Genomic DNA, 20623 nt, shown 5'->3' on the forward strand with positions numbered 1-20623 from the left:
GAAGGGTAAGTTATATGTTTGCCAAGACCATCTCTATTTTTGGAACCTGACAAGGTCAAATGGAAACCTACAAACTTGAATAGCACTGCTCTGGAAGACTTTTTGGTCATATGATATAACGATGAACTGGACTTGTTTTTAATGATTGAATGGAATTCTAGTAATGTGTCAGCATTTTGACTAATTTTTCAGGTTACATCTACTACAAAGAATACCATTTGGGAAGAAATTTCTGTCAACCGCTCCCTACTGGGTTATCAGACCATGCGGTACACAAATTCTGGCAGACCGATCACTGTGTAACTATAAATCTTGATGACCAAACGCTTAGAAAGGTCCCTGGTTATCATGAAAAAATATAGTGGTGGTATGCCTAACATGCCGTGGTGTGCTATGCACAAATATATATCACCCTTGTTTTCATGGATGGGAAGCAATTAAACAGAACAGGAAAAAAAACAATGGGTTTCTTGTGGGATTAAGGTTGTAGACATCACATGGTGGTTCCAAATACCCTTGGAGAACAGCCTCATCCTGAGACGAGGAAAGCTAAGGGAAGCCTCATGGCATACTAGAGCGAAATTACATCTACATGTAACTCCCACTCATCTAACCCTAATATGAGGGTTCCCAGGTTTCTGGGTATATAACATGTATACTCAGGCCATTCATACACAGTGGCAGCAACATGCAAGATGGATTAAACAACACTGGCCTACATGACAGAAAAAGGGAGATAGGTGCCAGTCTAGGCATTGTAAGACAAGCTAAATTTCCTTTTAATAAGGACAGGCATTCAGAAGAAAAATATTTATTAACTAGAGTAGCAGATTTTTTTAGAGTAGCAGATTAGAGGAAACTCCCTTCCAGAAAGAAGACAATGGGTGGGAGTCAGCCTTGAAAGATGATAAGGCTTTAATAAAGTGGGTTAGGTAGGCTCAACAAACAATGCTGGATGCAGCATTGGGAAAACACTTGTAACCTGACATAACCAGGTCTCTTGACTATTTTAATACAGATGGAGGCAAAAGTAACCCTGGGGCAATGGCCCTCAATCATAGCAGCTGAGGTTCAAGGAACATGCCTATGAGAATGTTACAGAGCTCTAAACCCATGGAAGTTCTCTCAGGCACTTGCAGTTTGTATCAATGTATTATTAGTGTCCTTGCCCCCAAAAGAGATCAAATAAGACATTTTCTGTAGCATACTTAGCCAGGATAGGCACTATTCTGAATACCACTCTTATCTTCCCCATAAGAGGGAGGTGGGCCGTGCTATATAACAGCACACAAAGGAAACCAGTCTCAGTAGTGTGAACTAAGGCAGAGCGATTGATTTTGTCTTCAACTCACTTGGTACTTAGAAATAATCAAGTCATGGCCAACTGTAATGACGCCTATCTAAAATAATACCTGGTATATGAACATGGATCAATTTTGTCGGGAAAGTATAGCAAATATCTCTGTAATTCTTACTGATTTTTTCTGTAATGAGACTAACTGTACCATGATCATATTGTGATATGGTATAATACTAGCATTGTTGATAATATTCAACTACCTTGTGTAAATAAGCCTTATGATAATCTCATTGTTGTCAGGGTGCCATGGAGTCGCTTCTAACTAATAGAGACACGCAGAGCACACACAAAAGAAGGAAACACCACCCAGTCCTTTGCCATCCCCACAACTGTTCTTATGCTTGAGACTATTGTTGCAGCCACTGAGTCAATCCGTCTCATTGAGGGTCTTCCTCTTTTTTGCTGACTCTCCACTTTACCAAGCATGATGTCCTTCTCCAGGGACTGGTCTCTTCTGACAAGATGTCCAAAGTATGTGAGATGAAATCTTGCCAGCCTTACATCTCAAGAACATTCTTGCTTTACTTCTTCCAAGACAGATTTGTTCTTTCTTCTGGCAGTCCATAGTATATTCAATTCTTTTTTGGTCTTTCTTATTCATTGTCCACCTTTCTCATGCCCATGAGGCAACTAAAAATACCATGGCTTGGGTCAGGCACACTTTAGTTCTAAAAGTGACATCTTTGCTTTTTAACACTTTAAAGAGGTCTTTTGCAACAGATTTGCCCAATGCAAGGCGTTGTTTGATTTCTTGACTGCTGCTTCCATGGGCATTGATTATGGATCCAAGTAAAATAAAATCCTTGACAACGTCAATCTTTTCTCTGTTTATCATGATGTTGCTTACTGGTCCAGTCGTGAGGATTTTTGTTTTCTTAATGTTGAGATGGAATCCATACAGAAGGTTGTGGTCTTTGATCTTCATCAGTAAGTGCTTCAAGTCCTCTTCACTTTCAGTAGGTTGTGTCACCTGCAAGGTTGTGTCATCTGCATAACACAAGTTGTTAAAGAGTCTTCCTCCAATCCTGATGCCCCGCTCTTCTTCATATAGTCCAGGCTCTCTGATTATTTGCTCAGCATACAGATTGAATGAGTATGGTGAAAGGATACAACCCTGACTCACACTTTTCCTGATTTTAAACCATGCAATATCCTCCTGTTCTGTTCGTACAACTGCCTCTTTGTCTATGTACAGGTTCCTCATGAGCACAATTAAGTGTTTTGGAATTCCCATTCTTTGCAATGTTATGCATAATTTGTTATGATCTACACAGTTTGTATAGTCAATAAAACACAGGTAAACATCTTTCTGGTATCCTCTGTTTTCGGTCAAGATCCATCTGACATCAGCAGTGATATTCCTCATTCCACGTACTCTTCTGAAATCTGGCTTGAATTTCTGGCAGTTCCCTGTCGATGTACTGCTGCAACCGCTTTTGAGTGATCTTCAGCAAAATTTTACTTGTGAGCGATATTAATGATATTGTTTGACAATTTCTGCATTCTGTTAGATCACCTTTCTTTGGTATGGGTACAAATATAGATCTCTTCCAGTTGATTGGCCAGGTAGCTCTCTTCCACATCTCTTGGCATTGAAGAGTGGACACCTCCAGCGCTGCATCTGTTTGTTGAAACATCTCAATTCATACTATATCAAATCCCGGAGGACTGTATTTCACCAATGCCTTCAGTGCAGCTTGGACTTCTTCCTTCAGTACCATCAGCTGTTGATTACATGCTACCTCCTGAAATGATTGAATGTTGACCAATTCTTTTTGGTACAGTAACTCTGTGTATTCTTTCCACCCTCTTTTGATGCTTTATGCATTGTTCAACATTTTCCCCATAGACTCCTTCAATATTGCAACTCGAGGTTTGAACTTTTTCTTCAGTTCTTTCAGCTTGAGAAATGCCGAGTGTGTTCTTCCCTCTTGGTTTTCTAGCTCCAGGTCTTTGCACATTTCATGATAATACTTTACTGTGTCTTCTTGAGCTTCCCTTGGAAATCTTCTGTTCAGCTCCTTTACTTCATCATTTCTTCCTTTCACTTCAGCTACTCTATTTTCCAGAGCAAGTTTCAGAGTCTCTTCTGACATTCATTTTGGTCTTTTCTTTCTTTCCTGTCTTTTTAATGAACTTTTGCTTTCTTCATATATAATGTCCTAGATGTCATTCCACAACTTGTCTGGTTAGTAGTGTTCAATGCATCACATCTATTTTTGAGATGGTCTCTCAGTTCAGGTGGGATATACTCAAGGTCGTGCTTTGACTCTTGGGGATGCGTTTTAATTTTGTTCAGCTTCAGCTTGAACTTGCATATGAGCAATTAATGGTCTGTTCAGCAGTTGACCCCTGGGCTTGTTCTGACTGATGATATTGAGCTTTTTCATTGTCTCTTTCCACAGATGCAGTCGATTTGATTCTTGTGTATTCCATCTGGTAAGGTCCACGTGTACAGATGCCATTTATGTTGTTGAAAAAAGGTATTTGCAATGAAGAAGTCATAGGTCTTGCAAAATTCTATCATGTGATCTCCAGTATCGTTTCTATCACGAAGGCCATACATTACAACTACTGATCCTTCGTTTCCAACTTTTGCATTCCAATCACCAGTGCATCTTGACTGCATGTTTGATCAATTTCAGGTGGCAGAAGTTGGTAAAAATCTTCAATTTCTTCTTTTTTGGCCTCGGTGACTGGTGCACAAATGTGAATAACAGTCGTATTAACTGGTCTTCCTTGTAAAAAAAATCAAACAAAACCAAACTCGCTGCCATTGAGTCTATTCCAACCCATAGTGACCCTATAAGACAGAGTAGAACTTTCTCATGGGGTTTCAAAGGAGTGCTTGGTGGGTTCAAACTGCCGACCTTCTGGTTAGCAGCTGTAGCTTTTAACTACTACGCCACCAGGGTTTCCTTGTAAGCATATGGATAATATCTTATCACAGACAGCGTTGTACTTGAAGATAGATCTTGAAATTTTCTTTTTGATGATGAATGTGAAGCCATCCCTCTTCAAGTTGTCATTCCCAGCAGAGGAGATTATATGACTGACCAAGTCAAAATGGACAATACCAGTCTGTTTCAGCTCACTGATGCCTAGGGTATCAATCTTTATGTGTTCCATTTCAGTTTTTTAAAATTTATTTATTTTTGTTGTACTTTATGTGAAGGTTTACAGAACAAACTAGTTTCTCATCAGTTAGTACACACATTGGTTAACAACCCCACGACACGTCAACACTCTCCTTTCTCAACCCTGGGCTCCCTATTACCAGGTTTCCTGTTCCCTCCTGCCTTCCAGTCCCTGCCCCAGGGCTGGTGAGCCCCTTTGGTCTTGTTTTGTTCCATGGGCCTGTTCAACCTTTGGCTGAAGGGTGAACCTCAGGAGTGACCTCATTACTGAGCTGAAAGGGTATCTGGGGGCCATACTCTCACAGCTTCTCCAGTCTCTGTCAGGCCAGCAAGTCTGGTCTTTCTTTTTGAGTTAGAATTTTGTTCTACATTTTTCTCCAGCTCTTTCTGGGACCCCTATTGTGATCCCTATCAGAGCAGTCACTGGTGGTAGCCAGGCACCATCTGGTTGTACTGGACTCGGTCTGGTGGAAACCATGGTAGATGTGGTCCATTAGTCCTTTGGACTTATCTTTCCCTTGTAGCTTTAGTTTTATTCATTCTTCCTTGCTCCCAGATGGATCATATGGTATTTCTATTTCTAGCTTTCTAAGGAAGTACCATACTGTTTTCCAAAATGGTTGTATCATTTTCATTCCCACCAACTGTGCATAAGAGTTCCAATCTCCCTGTAGCCTCTCCAACATGTTTTATTTCCTGTTTTATTGATTCGTGCCAGTAATGCCAGGCTGATATGGTATCTCGTTGTGGTTTTGATTTGCATTTCTCTAATGGCTAGAGATTGTGAGCATTTCCTCATGTGTCTGTTGACCACTTGAATGTCTTCTTTGGTGAAGTGTCTGTTCATTTCCTTTGCCCATTTTTTAATTGGATTATTTGTCTTTTTGTTGTAGAGGTGCTGGATTTTCTTGTAGATTTTAGAGATTGGATCTTTGTCAGATTTGTAATAGCCAAAACATTTTTTCCAGTCTGTAGGTTCTCTTTTTACTCTTCTGGTGAAGTCTTTTGATGAGCATAAGTGTTTAATTTTTAGAAGATCCCAGTTATCTAGCTTATCCTCTGGAGCTTGTGTGTGGTTGGTTGTGGTTTATATCCTGTTAATGCCATGTATTAGGGCCTCTAGCATTGGTCCTATTTTTTCTTCTATGAACTTCATGGTTTTTGGCTTTATATTTAGGTCTTTGATCCATTTTGAGTTAGTTTTTGTACATGGTGTGAGGTATGGTTCCTGTTTCATTTTTTTCGCAGATAGACATCCAGTTTTGCCAGCACCATTTGTTAAAAAGACTTTCTTTTCCCCATTTGATGGACTTTGGGCCCTTGTCAAAGATCAGGTGACCATAGGCGGATGGATTTACATCTGGGTTCTCAATTCTGTTCCATTGTTCAATGTGTCTGTTGTTGTACCAGTATCAGGCTGTTTTGACTACCGTAGCTGTATAGTAGGTTCTGAGATAAGGTAGTGTGAGTCCTCCTACTTTATTCTTCTTCTTCAATAGTACTTTACTTACCTGGGGCTTCTTCTCTTTCCATTTAAAGTTAATGATAAGTTTTTCGGTATTTGGATCAGGATTGCATTACATTTCTAAATCGCTTTGGGTAGAATTGTCATTTTCATAATGTTGAGTCTACCTATCCATGAGCATGGTATGTTTTTCCATTTATGTAGATCTCTTTTGGTTTCTTGCAATAATGTCTCGTAGCTTTCTTTGCATAGGTCTTTTACATCCCTGGTTAGATTTATTCCCAAGTATTTTATTTTTTTATGGGCTATGATAAATGGTATTGTTTTCCTGATTTCCTTTTTATCATTCTCTTTACTGGTGTATAGGAATCCAATGGATTTTTGTATGCTTATATTGTGTCCTGCTAATCTGCTCAATCTTTATATTAGTTCCAGTAGTTTTCTCATGGAGTGTTTTGGGTTTTCTGTGTATAGTATCATATCTTCCGCAAATAGGGAGAGTTTAACTTCTTCATTATTAGGATGCCATTTATTTCTGTTTCTTGCCTTATTGCTCTGGCTAGGACTTCCAACACAGTGGTCGTAGCCAGGCACCATCTGGTTGTACTGGACTTAGTCTGGTGGAGACCGTGGTAGATGTGGTCCATTAGTCCTTTGGACTAATCTTTCCCTTATAGCTTTAGTTTTATTCATTATGCCTTGTGCCCAAATGGATCATACGGTATTTCTATTTCTATCTTTCTAAGGAAGTGCCATATTGTTTTCCAGAATGGTTGTATCATTTTCATTCCCACCAGCAGTGTATAAGCGTTCCAATCTCCCCACAGCCTCTCTAACATAAAAGGCATCCTTGTCTTGTTCCTGTTCTCAAGGGGAATGTTTTCAGCCTCTCTCCATTAAGAATGATGCTGGCCATTGGTTTTACATATATGTCCTTTATTATGTAGAGAAATTTTCCTTATATATCTATTTAATTGAGAGTTTTTATCAGGAATGGGTGTTGGACTTTGTTGAATGCCTTTTCTGCATCGATTGAGATGATCATGGGATTCTTTTTTTTTTTATTTATATGGTGGATTACTTTGATTGATTTTCTAATGTTGAGCCATCCTTGCATACCTGGTATGAATCCTACTTGGTCGTCATGTATCCATTTCATTTTTGATGACTTACAATTTTTCTAGATTCATACTTCGTACATTCCATGTCACAATTATTAATGGATGTTTGTAGCCATTTATTCTCGTTTTGAGTCATGTCACATCAGCAAATGAAGGTCCTGAAAGCTTGACTCCATCCACATCATTCAGGTCGACTCTACTTTGAGGAGGCAGCTCTTTCCCAGTCATATGTTGAGTGACTTTCAACCTGAGGGGCTCATCTTCTGGCACTACATCAGGCAATGTTCCACTGCTATTCACAATGTTTTCACTGACCAATTTTTTCAGAAGTAGACTGCCAGTCCTTCCTAGTGGGTTATGATAACATTGATATTGAAAGCCAAATGTACTGGGAGATTGAGTTAAACCTCCTCAGAATGTAATACCAATGGAAAATGATTGGCCTAAGGAAGAGCTAAGGAACCCTGGTGGTGCAATGGTTAAGCACTTGGCTGTTAACCGAAAAGTTGGTGATTCAAATCCACCTAGCTGCTCCGTGGGAGAAAGACTGGCAATCTGCTTCCTTAAAGATTACAGCCTAGGAAACCCTATGGGCCAGTTCGACTCTGTCACACTGGGCCACTATGAGTCCAAAATTGACTCAGTGGCAACTAACAACAATAACAACAAGGAAGAGCCAGATTTAACTAACCATTAGCTAATTTCTATGCTAAACAGTTCTGTACAAGTGTATAATAAGGCACAAATAGTGGTAGATTAAGGGGAGAAACGAGTAATCAAATTAGTACAAAATATGAAAATGTATGTAATGGCTTTATAAGATGGATTAGTTGTTTCTTTAAATCTGTCCCTACCCTACACTGGCTCCTCCAAATGTCAAGCATATTCATACTATTATTATATCTGTCATATAAATGCTATACTAAACGTAGATGCTCAGACAAATACAATCTTTTTGGCCTATGTGAACCTTGGCCAAAGGCCAGAAGTTGTTGTTGTTGTTGTTGTTAGGTGTTGTTGACTCAGCTCTGACTCATAGAGACTCTATGTACCACAGAACAAAATGCTGCCTGGTCCTGCCCCATCCTTACACTCGTTGTTATGCTTGAGCCCATTGTTGCAGCGAGTGTGTCAAACCATTGAGGGTCTTCCTCTTTTCTGCTGACCCTGTATTTTACCAAGCATGATGTCCTTCTCCAGGGACTGATCCCTCCTGACAACATGTCCAAAGTATTTAAGACACAGTCTCGCCATCCTTGCTTCTAAGGACATTCTGGTTGTACTTCTTCCAAGACAGATTTGTTTGTTCTTTTGGCAGTACATGGTATATTCAATATTCTTCCCCAACACCACAATTCAAAGACATCAATTCTTCTTCGGTCTTCCTTATTCACTGTCCAGCTTTCACATGCATATGATGCGATTGAAAATACCATGGCTTGAGTCAGGCGCACCTTAATCTTTAAAGTGGCATCTTTGCTTTTCAACATTTTAAAGAGGTCCTTTGCAGCAAATTTACCCAATGCAATCTGTCTTTTGATTTCTTGACTGTTGCTTCCATGGCTGTTGATTGTGGATCCAAGTAAAATGAAATCCTTGACAACTTCAGTCTTTTCTCTGTTTATCATGATGTGTCTTATTGGGCCAGTTGTGAGGACTTTTGTTTTAAGTTGAAATGCAATCCATACTGAAGGCTGTGGTCTTTGATCATTAGTAAGTGCTTCAAGTCCTCTTCACTTTCAGCAAGCAAGGTTGTGTCATCTGCATAACGCAGGCTGTTAATGAGTCTTCCTCCACTTCTGATGCCCCATTCTTCTTCATATAGTCCAGCTTCTCGGATTATTTGCTCAGCATACAGATTGAATAAGTATGGTGAAAGGATACAACCCTGACGCACACCATTCCTGACTTTAAGCCACTCTGTATCCCCTTGTTCTGCCTGAACAACTGCCCCTTGATCTATGTAAAGGTTCCTCATGAGCACAATTAAGTGTTTGGGAGTTCCCATTCTTTGCAATGTTATCCATAATTTGTTATGATCCACATAGCTGAATGCCTTTGCGTAGTCAGTAAAACGCAGGTAAACATCCTTCTGGTATTCTCTGCTGCCAGCCAGGATCCATCTGACATCAGCTATGATATCCCTGGTTCCATATTCTCTTTTGAATCTGGTCTGAATTTCTGGCAGTTCTCTGTTGATATACTGTTGCAGCTGCTTTTGCAAGATCTTCAGCAAAATTTTACTTGCATGTGACATTAATGATATTGTTTGATAATTTCCACATTTGGTTGGATCACCTTTCTTGGGAATAGGCATAAATATGGATCTCTTCCAATCGGTTGGCCAGGTAGCTGTCTTCCAAATTTCTTGGCATAGGCATAGCCTGAATTAATCTTACCCACAGAGAGGTCTGGCCTTTGCCCTGGGAGGTGATCTCTAAACCCTTGGAATGTTCTGCCTAGTAGGAGTGTCTTTGTTTAATTCAGGGCCTTGGGCCATGCCAGGTGGTCTATGCTAACAATGTGATTTATGGTGGGTGCTTTTGGCCACAAGGAACCCTGGTGATACACTGGTTAAAGCACTCAGATGCTAACCAAAAGGTTGGCAGTTTGAACCTACCAGTGGTCTGCTTCTAAAGATTTACAGCTTTGGAAACCCTATGGGGCAGTACTACTCTGTCCTCCTAGAGGGTCATTATATGCTGCAATCTCTTAGATGACAGTCAGCTTTTGTTTTTGGCCACATGGTATCATCTTGACACTGGAAGGGTTGGAAACTGAGGTCAACCATGTGGGTGGTCAGCCATGTCTATGTGACTGAGTCCCAATAAAACTCTCAACAAGGTTTGAGTGAGCTTTCTTGGTTGACAATACACCATGCATATTGTCACACATTGGAACTGGGAGAAGTTAGCACTGTCCATGAATTCACTGGGAGAAGGCAACTGGAAGCTTGCACTTGGAACTCTCTTGGACCCTTCCCCATGCACCTTTTCCCTTTGCTGATTTTAATCTGTATGCTTTCATTATAATAAACAAGGACTGTGAGTATAACAGCTTTCAGTGAGTTCTGTGGGTTGTCAAGCCTGAGCATGGTCTTGGGAACTCCTGAAATTGCAATTGATGTCAAAATGAGGGTTGTATTGGGGAATCCGAAAGTTGCAGTTGGTGTCAGAAGTCAGAGTAGTCTTGGGGGGCTCCCACACTCTGCAGGTGTGAATACCAGAAGGTGAGAATCTTTGGTGATCATCTTAAAGGCTGACTACCATAGTTGTTCATAGTATTCCCTTCTATCCTTTTAATATCTACAGAACCTTTAATGATGTCACCTCTCCCATTGCTTATTTGGGTAATTGTATCTTTTTTTTTTTTTTCTGATCAATTTGGCTAGAGGCTGGCCAATTTTATTGATTCTCACAAAGAGCCAGATTTTTATTTTAATGGTTTTCTCTGTTGTTTTTCTGCTTTCTATTTTATTGAGTTACACTCCGATCTTTACTATTTCCCTTTTCTGCTTAGTTTGGGACTCATTTACTGTTCTTTTTCTAGTTTTGTAAGGTGGAAGCTGAGATCCTTGATTTGGGACCTTTCTTCTTATCTAGTAAAGAGTTTGATGCTATAAATTCCCCCCTAAGTACTGCTTTAATGACATCCAGCAAATTTTGACTTGTCATGTTTTCACTTTCAGTCCACTTAGAATAGTTTCTCTTTTGATTTCTTCTTTGAGTCATGGGTTATTTAGAAATGTTTTATTTAGTTTCCACATATTTCAGGATTTTTCGGCGATCTCTGCTATTGATTTCTAACTTAGTTCCATGCAGTCAGAGAACATACTTTTTATGACTGGAATCATTTTAAATTTATTGAGAAACATTCTATGGCCCAGAATACGGCCTATCACGGTAAGTATTCCACGTGCTCTTGAAAAGGTCTGTATTCTGCTGTCGTCAAGCGGAGGGTTCTGTTAACGTCTGTTAGGTCAAGTTGCCCGATACTGTCATTTAAGTTTTCTATATCTGTACTAATTTTCTGTTGTAGACCACATTTTTATAAGGAAATATATCTTTATTAAAAATGCAATATCTATAACTAAACCTAAGCATTATTGTATTTTGAGTTTAAATTTTATTTTCAAAAATTTTATTGTAGTAAAATATACATAACAAAAAAATCAGCCATTTTAACTATTTTTAAGAGTAACTTCAGTGATATCAATTAAATTCACCACGTGGTGCAACCATTGTGTGTGCTACCAAGTCAATTCTGACTTATAGAGACCCTGTATGACAGAGTAGAACTGCCGCATAGGGTTTCCTGGACTATAATCTTTACAGGAGCTAGTTGCCAGGTCTTTTCTCCCATGGAGTAGCTGGTGGGTTCTAATCGCTGACCTTTCAGATAGCAGCTGAGCACTTAACAGTTGCACCACCAGGGCTCTTTGGTGCAACCATTAAACCCACCCAACCCACTGCTGTCAAGTCGATTCCGACTCATAGTGACCCTATTGGACAGGGTAGAATTGCCCCATAGGGTTTCCAAGGAGCACCTGGTGGATTTGAACTGCCACTATACCACCGCTATAACCACTTAACCACTACACCACCAGGGTTTCCGGTGCAGCAATTACCACCATCTATTTCCAAAAGATTTTCATCGTCCCAAACAGGAACTTAGTATGCCTTAAGCAATAACTCCCCAGTCCCTGGTAACCACTAAGCAACTTTTATCTCTATTTGTCTATTCTAGATAGTTCATTTAAGTGGGATCATGAAATATTGGCACTTTTGTGTCTGACTTATCTCACTCAGCATAATGTTTACAAAGTTCATCCATACTGTCGTATGTATCAGAACTTCATTTCGGTTAATGGTTGAATAGTATTCCATTGTATGTATATACGATATTTTGTTTATCCATTCATTTGTTGATGGACACTTGCATTGTTTCCATGTTTTGACTATTGTGTGTATTATTTTAATTTTACTAAAATATTTTTCTTCCTCTGGCTAGAAATTCAGAGATCTGCCACCACCGATATCTCCCTGCCACATGCACAGGTACACATGTGTATACGTGCAGCCATGTGCACGCACACACACACACATATGCACATGGTCACAAATCTAGAAATCACAGAACCGGAATAAACTGAACCATCTGATTGCGATGCTGCCCCTTTGAACAAATCCTGTTGGTGAATAAAACACTTTTGAAACTGGGTTATTTTATCTTTCCTTGTCTGACTTTGCAAGCTACTTAATTTCAAAATGTGTTTTTTATTCACAGTGCCCCTTAATAATGTCATTCTTTATGCCAAGTCATTATTCCACTGCAAACAAGACAAGCAGCAATATTGTTAACAGAATGAAAGAAAGGCAGATGTTTCTACTACAGTGCTGTTTACAGGTGTTCCTATTTTATCAGGCTATAAACTCCTGAAAAACCTTGCATCCTACAAAATTGCATATAAAAATAACAGGGATTATGGGAAAAATAGGATAGGGCCATAACACTCAAAATGTATTTAACTTTGTAACCAGGGGGCTGACAAAAACAATAATTATCCCAATCAAAATGCTAGCACTCTGCTACCGTTTGCACCCACCATCGGAGTCTATTTTTGCAGCCTTAAATGTCAAGGTGAAGGTCTTTGGGGCATCCGCCTCCAACAGAGAGCAGTGTCATTAAAATTTAAAATCTGCTCTGCATCTGTACTTTCTTCAACAATAAATTGCTTTGAAACACAAGGGAAATTGCTCCTTCATCTGCTCTTACAGCATCACCACGTTGTTTTATGTTGTAGGGAGGACATCGGTAGCCATTAAACCAGGCAGTAGTTGCACTAAGGGAAGACTCTGCAGTAGGATGTTTAGCTTATATCTTAAGATCTTTATAGCTAAGGCTTCCTTCTTGAACTATGAGAAAGCTTGCCCCTGAAAGATTCAAAGGATTGATTTGCTGGGCTAAAAATGATATCACTTTCTTATCAGGTATTAATTTGCATTATAGGGATGTATCACAGATAAATAGTTCTCTAATCTTGAAGTCCAGGATTTTCATAGTCATTCCTCTTGGCAGCAACCACAACTGGAATTTAAATCTCCTTCTTCCCAGACTCATTCAGCAAATATTTACCAAGCACCTGTTATGTTCCAGAGTCCATTCTAAATGCTGGAGACACAGCGGTGAGCACAAGAGACAAGGTCCCTGTTTTCATAGACCTTACGTCCCAGTGGGGGATACAGACAATAAACATGTAAATCAATAAATATTTATTTATGTTGCTGTGCAGAAAATAAAACAGGGTGCTGGGTTGTGGAATAAGATGGGGGCTGGGCGGTACTGGGCAGAGAAGCTGCTTCAGAAGCTCCCTTTATCGGGGAAACCCTCTCTGAAGAGGTGACATTTGGGCCAAGACTTATAAGATAAGAAAGAACTAGTCATGAGGGATCTGGGAATATTTTTCAGGCAGAGGAAACAGTAAGGGGACAGTAAGTACAAAGGCTCAGAGATGGGGGTGTACTTGGTGTGTTTGAGGAATAGAATGAATTGTGGCTGGGGCAGCCTCAGGGGCACACTCAGGACAGAGTGCCATACATCACTGCCATATGGAGGTTGACCCTGAAGACCAAGTCACTGTTTCTTAAGAATTCAATGTACTTCATGTTTCAAACAGCCGGTGGCACCCCAAATACAACTGACCCTTATTTGAGTGCCAAGCCTAGGCAATGGAACACAACACACTTGATCATCACAAAGTGTAAGGCTGGAATGGGCTGGGCAGGTTTGGCTTCTCTGAGGGAGTTGTTGAAATCTAATCGTGGGCTCAGCCAACGTCAGCTTTGGGCAGGGAGAAGGGGCTGGAGAAGGGCTTCTCAGGAGGCAGCCTGGAACAGTTGGGGCAGGATGAATGTACAGAGTGTTGGGGTTGCACAGATGGGGTAGGCCCTGAGGGAAGGATCCAGGAGCTGTGAACGCAAGATTCTGCAAGTCCCTTCATAAAAAAAAGTCACCATTTTGCTTCTTTTGCCAGTCCTGGGAGCCATAGACACTTACTCTGGTGAGCCAGTGACTTTCTAGCCAGAACATCTACGTAGCAGGGCTTCATGGATTTTGCAGAAACTTTAGCCCCCAACCTGGTTCCATTGTGCTTCCCAAGAGCTTTTATGTTGCCTTGAAAATTTTCTCTACGTGCTCTCTGTTTTTAATAAAAATACCTAATATTCTCAGAAGGACTGTACACACCTTTATGGGTAGAGACTCTTCATTCTCTTCTTTGGATATTCCTGTAGTGATTGGCAAAATACTAGGCTAAATCTTTCTCTTTCTCAAGAGGGATGGTTTCAGGGGGAGCTTCTCATGTGGCATAATGCCACAATAGGAGACAAGCTCTGCTGACACCTGCCAGCAGCCTGTGATGCTAAAATGGTACCAGCACTCAGGGGTTCACAATTCACACCATGGGAGATGAGAAACTGGGCATGGGCTGCTTACCTGTTCTTTCTGCAGCGAATTGTGAAGGCAAGAAAGAAGAGTATCAGAAGAAGTCCACTGCTGAGAAAAGTCCAAACAATACCCAAGAGGATAGGAGATACTGGAGAGATGGTCTTACTGGTGTCGGAAGAGGTCTGAGAATAGAATAAGGCGAAGCTGTTAGAACAACCTTCTATAGATCAAACATGAACGGTCCATCATCACCAAAGCTGGGAAAGACACATCCTGGATGAACAGTACCCCTCTTCTTTTTCCTTCTCACAACCCCTTCTCCCTCACCCCACCACCACAAACAACAAGTATATCTAAGCACTCTGATACCCCAGAGCTGCTTACTTACAACTGTTGTCCTGCAGAGATCCTGAAAGGGTCTCTGATACAGCTCCTGGTCAGGAAAACTGCCACAAAATCCAGAGCAGTTTATTTCAGGCTCCATGTCACCACATGCCCCTCTTGGTGTGAGATTATTCACGGTCTTGGTTACCCACTGGTAGGGACTCAGGTCTTTGATTAAACCACAAGAGCAACTCAAACCTTTTCTTCAGAGGCCCCATGTTGGCATGGACTCCTGGCTCAGAATGCGAGATGAAAACGACCCATTCAGGTGGAAGCAAAGGCTTATTGCACTAGGCCCCTTCATCAGACACCCTCCAGGCCATCCTGGTCTCCTGCTGCCAGTGTGCACCATGCGAGTCAAGAGTAGGCATCTTAGAAACCATTAGGTTACACACAAAGATGATTCTGGATTGCCACCAGATGGCAGTCACTGCTCCAAGTACTCTCACATCAGTCCCTGAAGGAAGGAAAGCAAATAAACCTGTTAACAAATTGATATATGTTTATATATCTATACCCATACATACATGGAGCACTGGTGGTGCAGTGGTTAAGAGCTCAGCTGATAACCAGAAGGTCAGCAGTTCGAATCCACCAGCCACTCCTTGGAAATCCTATGGGGCAGTTCTACTCTGTCCTACAAGGTTGCTATGAGTCGCGATCAACTTGACAGCAACAAGTTTGCCTTAAAAAAACATGTATATATACGTATGTATACACACATATACATGTAAATGATTTACTGTTGCCGTTGGGTGCCACCGAGTCGATTCTGACTAATAGCAACTCCATGTGACAGAGTAGAAGTGCCCCATAGGGTTTTCCAGGCTTTTTAATCTTTATGGGAGCAGATTGCCAGGGCTTTCTCTCACAGAGTCACTGGCTGGGTTCGAACTGCCAACTTTTCAGTTAGCAGCTGAGTATTTAACCATTGTCCCACCAGTGCTCCTAATGACTTATTACAGAGATTTAAAAATATTTTATATATTTTAATTGTATCTAGGAGCCCTGGTGGCAGAGTGGTTAAGAGCTCAGGCTGCCAACCAAAAGATTGGCAGTTTGAATCCACCAGCTGCTCCTTGGAAAGCCTGCGGGGCAGTTCTACTCTGTCCTATTGGGTCGCTATGAGTCAGAATTGACTTGAGGGCAGTGGGTTTGGTTTTGATTTGGATAATTATATATTTTTCTATATTTCACAAGGTTAAAATACATATATTTAAATAAATACTTAAACCCCTCTAATAAACAATACTTTAAAAACTTTAAAAGACAAAGCACATTTAACAATTTATAGGTATAAAGCGCCACAGCCTCTCTTCAGATCCTTTTATGGCCCAGTACTAAAAAAAATTTAATTGAGACTTGTGAGGCATATCGTCCTCTTTTCCTTACTGGGAAACCCTCTGCCCTTCCAAGATCTTTCCATCAGCTCCTGGCGGAAGCTCTGCCTGATCCTGGGCTTAGGCCCTGGGCTCAGGTACCCCATGCTGTCTGTATGCATGGTCTGTTGATCTTTCTAGTTTTTTTGTCTTAGTGACCGGAGGAACATTCTATGTCTAGCCAGCTGGGGTCACAGAAGGATATCCATTGCCAAAGGATTTTTGTTGGTATTCTGTTAGGCTAATAAATAGAAAGGGGTAGGCTACTTGGGTGACAGGGGCTCTAGAAATTCCCACAGAACGAGTAGGTGATAAGAGGTTGGTGCCATTTCTCTTAGAAGATGCTTGCAATAGGAATACTGACATAAAAAGAAGCCCAACTTTGTAAAGCTAAGGTGGAAAAACAGAAAGGCTCAAACAGCACCAGTAGAAATGGTAGACATGCCTCCAGTTCTATAAAGCAATCCATCCCTTAACAGAAAATAGAAAAAAAAAAATTTGAAATTTTACCAGTTGGAATTTAAACAGGATGGCACTTCCATTTTCTTTTTAGCACAGCGTTCTTTGATTGTGGAACAAAATTGGAAGAGGACAAAAAATATTAATTACTACTATTTCAGTGGCCACTGAACACATGACCCATGTTTAGCCAGAATAATAGTGACAGGTGTAGAGCGCCATGTCTGGATTCTGCGTGTTGGGCATGAACAATACAGCCCCAGGCGCTGCCCATTCGCTGGCCTCTCATATGTTCCTGAATTATTTACCAAATTCATTACCGTGAAATCCCAAGAGAACTAAAAGCTACTGTCTCCTGTCAAGACATTTAAATTCTCATGTAGCCTGGTCAGAATGGTGAATACAAAATTAAGAAGTAAATATAAAAATCTATCGGCAGCCTAATTTAGTTGAAATTTTAATTTCTTAAAAGACTTTTTTTTTAGTTACATATCTCCTATTGTGTCCTTTAGCATAAAGCAATATCACAAACCATGGGAAGGACTATATTATGTGAAGGATGGAAAGAAAGTATATCTTTTCTATAACCAAAAAACCCCAAACCAAACCCAGTGCCGTCGAGTCGATTCCGACTTATAGTGACCTTATAGGACAGAGTAGAACTGCCCCATAGAGTTTCCAAGGAGTGCCTGGTGGATTTGAACTGCCAGCCGTTTGGTTAGCAGCCGTAGCACCTAACCACTACGCCACCAGGGTTTCCATTTTTTCTATATTGCCCTTTTAATCATACTGGCAAATAAGTACACTTACATTTAAACCATTATTAAGTCCATGTTTATGTATTCTGACATCATATGGAAGTACAAGAGTGTGTATGTATGTGTGTGTGTATAAAACCTCATTTGCTTTTCACTGTAAGTACTACTGGAGGTAAACAATACTATTCCTTATTATTAAATACAGAAACGAAAGAGAAATGGAGAGTCTTGCCTCAAATCTACAAAGGTAGGACTTGAGCTTAGGAGTTTACATTCCAAGGTCAATGTCCTCTGTACACGGGACAGACACATGGACTGATCTCTCCCAAGGAGACACTGAATGGCCTGTGGCATTTCTCCAGGTTTAGTTCTAAGAGCTGCACCACTTGGGGTTCCCTGGAGTATAGCACACCATAAACAAAAACAAGCTACAACAACCCATTGCCATGGAGTCAATTCTGACTCATAGCAACCTATACGATAGGACAGAGTAGAACCATAGTGCATCTATATCAGTGGCTCTCAACCTGGGGTAATTTTGCACCAGGGTCGCTATGAGTCTGAATTGACTTGATGGCAATGGGTTAGGGGATATTTGGCAATGTCTGGAGACATTAGTGGTTGACATAACTGGGTGGAGGATGCTACTGACATCTAGTGGGTAGAGGCCAGAGATGCTGCTAAACATCCTACAATGCACAGAGCAGCCCAAACAACAAAGAATTATCTGGCCCCACATGTTAATAGTGCCAAGGTTGGGAAACCCTGGTCTAGATTGTGGATCCTAGAAAGCATGACAATTTTAAGCCCAAATCAGCTCTGGCAGACTCTGAACATAATGGGTCATCTTTCTGAACCATAAAGTCCTGAAGGATGCAACTCTGACTTGGGATGAATTTCTGAGTACGTTCCAAAGGTCCCCTTGGTCAGACTGAACTCACTTGTATGGAACTTTGAGTGTTTGGTCCCCTTTAAGTTCATGGATATGCAGTGTAGGAACTTTTCACACCAGGGCATTCAAGTGGGCATTCAACTCCGAAGTTGGTACACATTCTCAGAGATTCATACACGAGGAGTTAGCAAAATGGTGGACAGCTCAATTATTGAGAGGAGAGAGTTGAATAGTTTCATAAAGTGTTGATTGATTGAGAAAGTGGTTGGGGAAAAGTGTGTCAGGGTAATGGTGAGGTATCTGATCATAAGATCAATACAGAACCCAAGGCACAAAGAGTAAGGTCTGCCAAGCCCCCCACAAGAGCAACCAAATATCTATTCCTCTCCCATATCCCGCAAAGTCTCTAGGGGTAAATTCTTTAGTAGCAGATCCAAGGCCATGCATGGTAGGTCTTGTCATTTATTCAACATAAATTATAGAATTCTACCCAGTGATTAGGATAAAGAAAACTGACACTGTCTTGGCTGCACTGTTCCCAAATTTAAAGTGGTCTTTTAAGGCTCTCAACCTTCAGCAGCCCCATATCTATCCATACAATTTCCCATATTCTTCCACACATTATTTCTGGCCATTAAAAATCTAGCCATACAACAACTATCTATTAAAAAGTTGTTTTGCAGTTAGTAGAGCTTTTGCCCATGAAGAATTAATTGCTGTGGGAATTGTCTTCCCACTGTAAACAACTAGAAAACCAGACAAAATACATGAAATAACTCTTTTAGACACTGGACAACAGATATCAGAGGCCTGTGGTTCCTGAGAAATGGAAAGCAAATGAAGAGACCCCTATAACTGACCAACTAACTACCTGGGAGACAGTTTCTGGGACACAACACAGGGAAGAAAACCCAAATGGAGTCTAGCAACCTCACTGAGGTAAGGAGAATAGATTGGAGTTTGGGATTGCCAAGGCAGCTAGAATTGGTGAGGCAGAGTAGCAGACAAGAGGAAGATAAACAGAGAAAGAGAATACTTTGGGAACTTACAGGTCCCTTCAGTTTTTTTCTGAGTACTGATCAGTACTAATCATCAGCGAGAAGAAACTACTTGAGATGGAAGAAATAACAGCTGGTAGATAATAGCTGAAAAATCCCTGGAGCTCACACAGTGCTAAGAATACTTCATATTCCCACCAGATAGAGTGGAGAGACCTCATAATATACACAACATTGGGTAGAGTCCTAAAAAGAGCCATATCTTAGTAGTGGAGCTAAATTAACCCTAGGCTAGAATTCGCTTTGGGTCTGCCCTAGTAAAGCTTAAAAACAAGTTAAAAAAAAAATTGAACTGATCTACAAATAACATAACTGCCTGCCAGAATACAATCCAATGATCTTTAAAGGAATATAACAAAATTCAGCACTCAGTAACACAAAATTCAAAATGTCTTACATGCAATCAAAAATTAGCAGGCATTCCAAGAAGTAGAAAATGTGACCTGTAACCTGTAATTGTAAATTAAAAGAAAATCAATAAAAACAAACACAAAAATAATAGGAATAATAGACCTAGCAAACAAAGACCTTACAACATCTATTATAATTATGCTCAACAATATAAAGCAAAACATGAACAAAATGAGAGAAATGAAAGATATAAAAAAGACCCAAATGTAACTTTCAGAGATAAAAATATAATATCTGAAATAAAAACTGCTACATTAGACACTCCAAAAAGAAAAGATTGATGAACTTAAAGCCATAGCAACAGAAATTATCCAAAATGACACATAGAGAAAAAAAGTGATCAACAAAAATGAGCATAGCCTCAGTGATCTATGGAACAATAACAAGTGGTCTAAAATACATATAATTGGAGCCCAAGATAAAAAGGAGGCAAATAGAAAGTAGTTAAAAGAAACAGTTAAGTGAAGATTTATCACACATGATGAAAAGTATAAACATACAGATTCAGGAAACTCAACTATCCCCAAGCATGACAATCATTAAAAAAATAAAAAGCACATAATGAAATTGCTGAAAGCCAGCAATAAAGATAAAATCTTAAAAGAAGCCGTATTAGGTACAGAGAAACAAAGGTAAGACTAATAACAGATTTCTCATCAGAGATTATTTCAGCCATGAAAATAAAGGAAATGATGTCTGTGATGGTTAATGCTATGTGTCAACTTGGCTAGACTATGGTTCTCAGTGGTTTGG

General features: G+C 40.2%; 1 protein-coding gene across 1 annotated transcript in view; it reads right to left on the reverse strand.

The window, feature by feature from the left end:
* GPR156 (G protein-coupled receptor 156) overlaps positions 1-20623 on the reverse strand; it is a 142931-nt gene that overhangs the window by 81843 nt on the left and 40465 nt on the right. The window contains exons 2-3 of the mRNA XM_049877401.1: positions 14918-15370; positions 14578-14711 (exon numbers count right to left, since the gene is read on the reverse strand). Of these exons, the coding sequence (XP_049733358.1) occupies positions 14578-14711; positions 14918-15013 (230 nt within the window). The 5' untranslated portion in view covers positions 15014-15370. The remainder of the gene's footprint in view (positions 1-14577; positions 14712-14917; positions 15371-20623) is intronic.

The sequence above is a fragment of the Elephas maximus genome, chromosome 1 (genome assembly GCF_024166365.1).
Source record: "Elephas maximus indicus isolate mEleMax1 chromosome 1, mEleMax1 primary haplotype, whole genome shotgun sequence".
NCBI lineage: Eukaryota > Metazoa > Chordata > Mammalia > Proboscidea > Elephantidae > Elephas > Elephas maximus.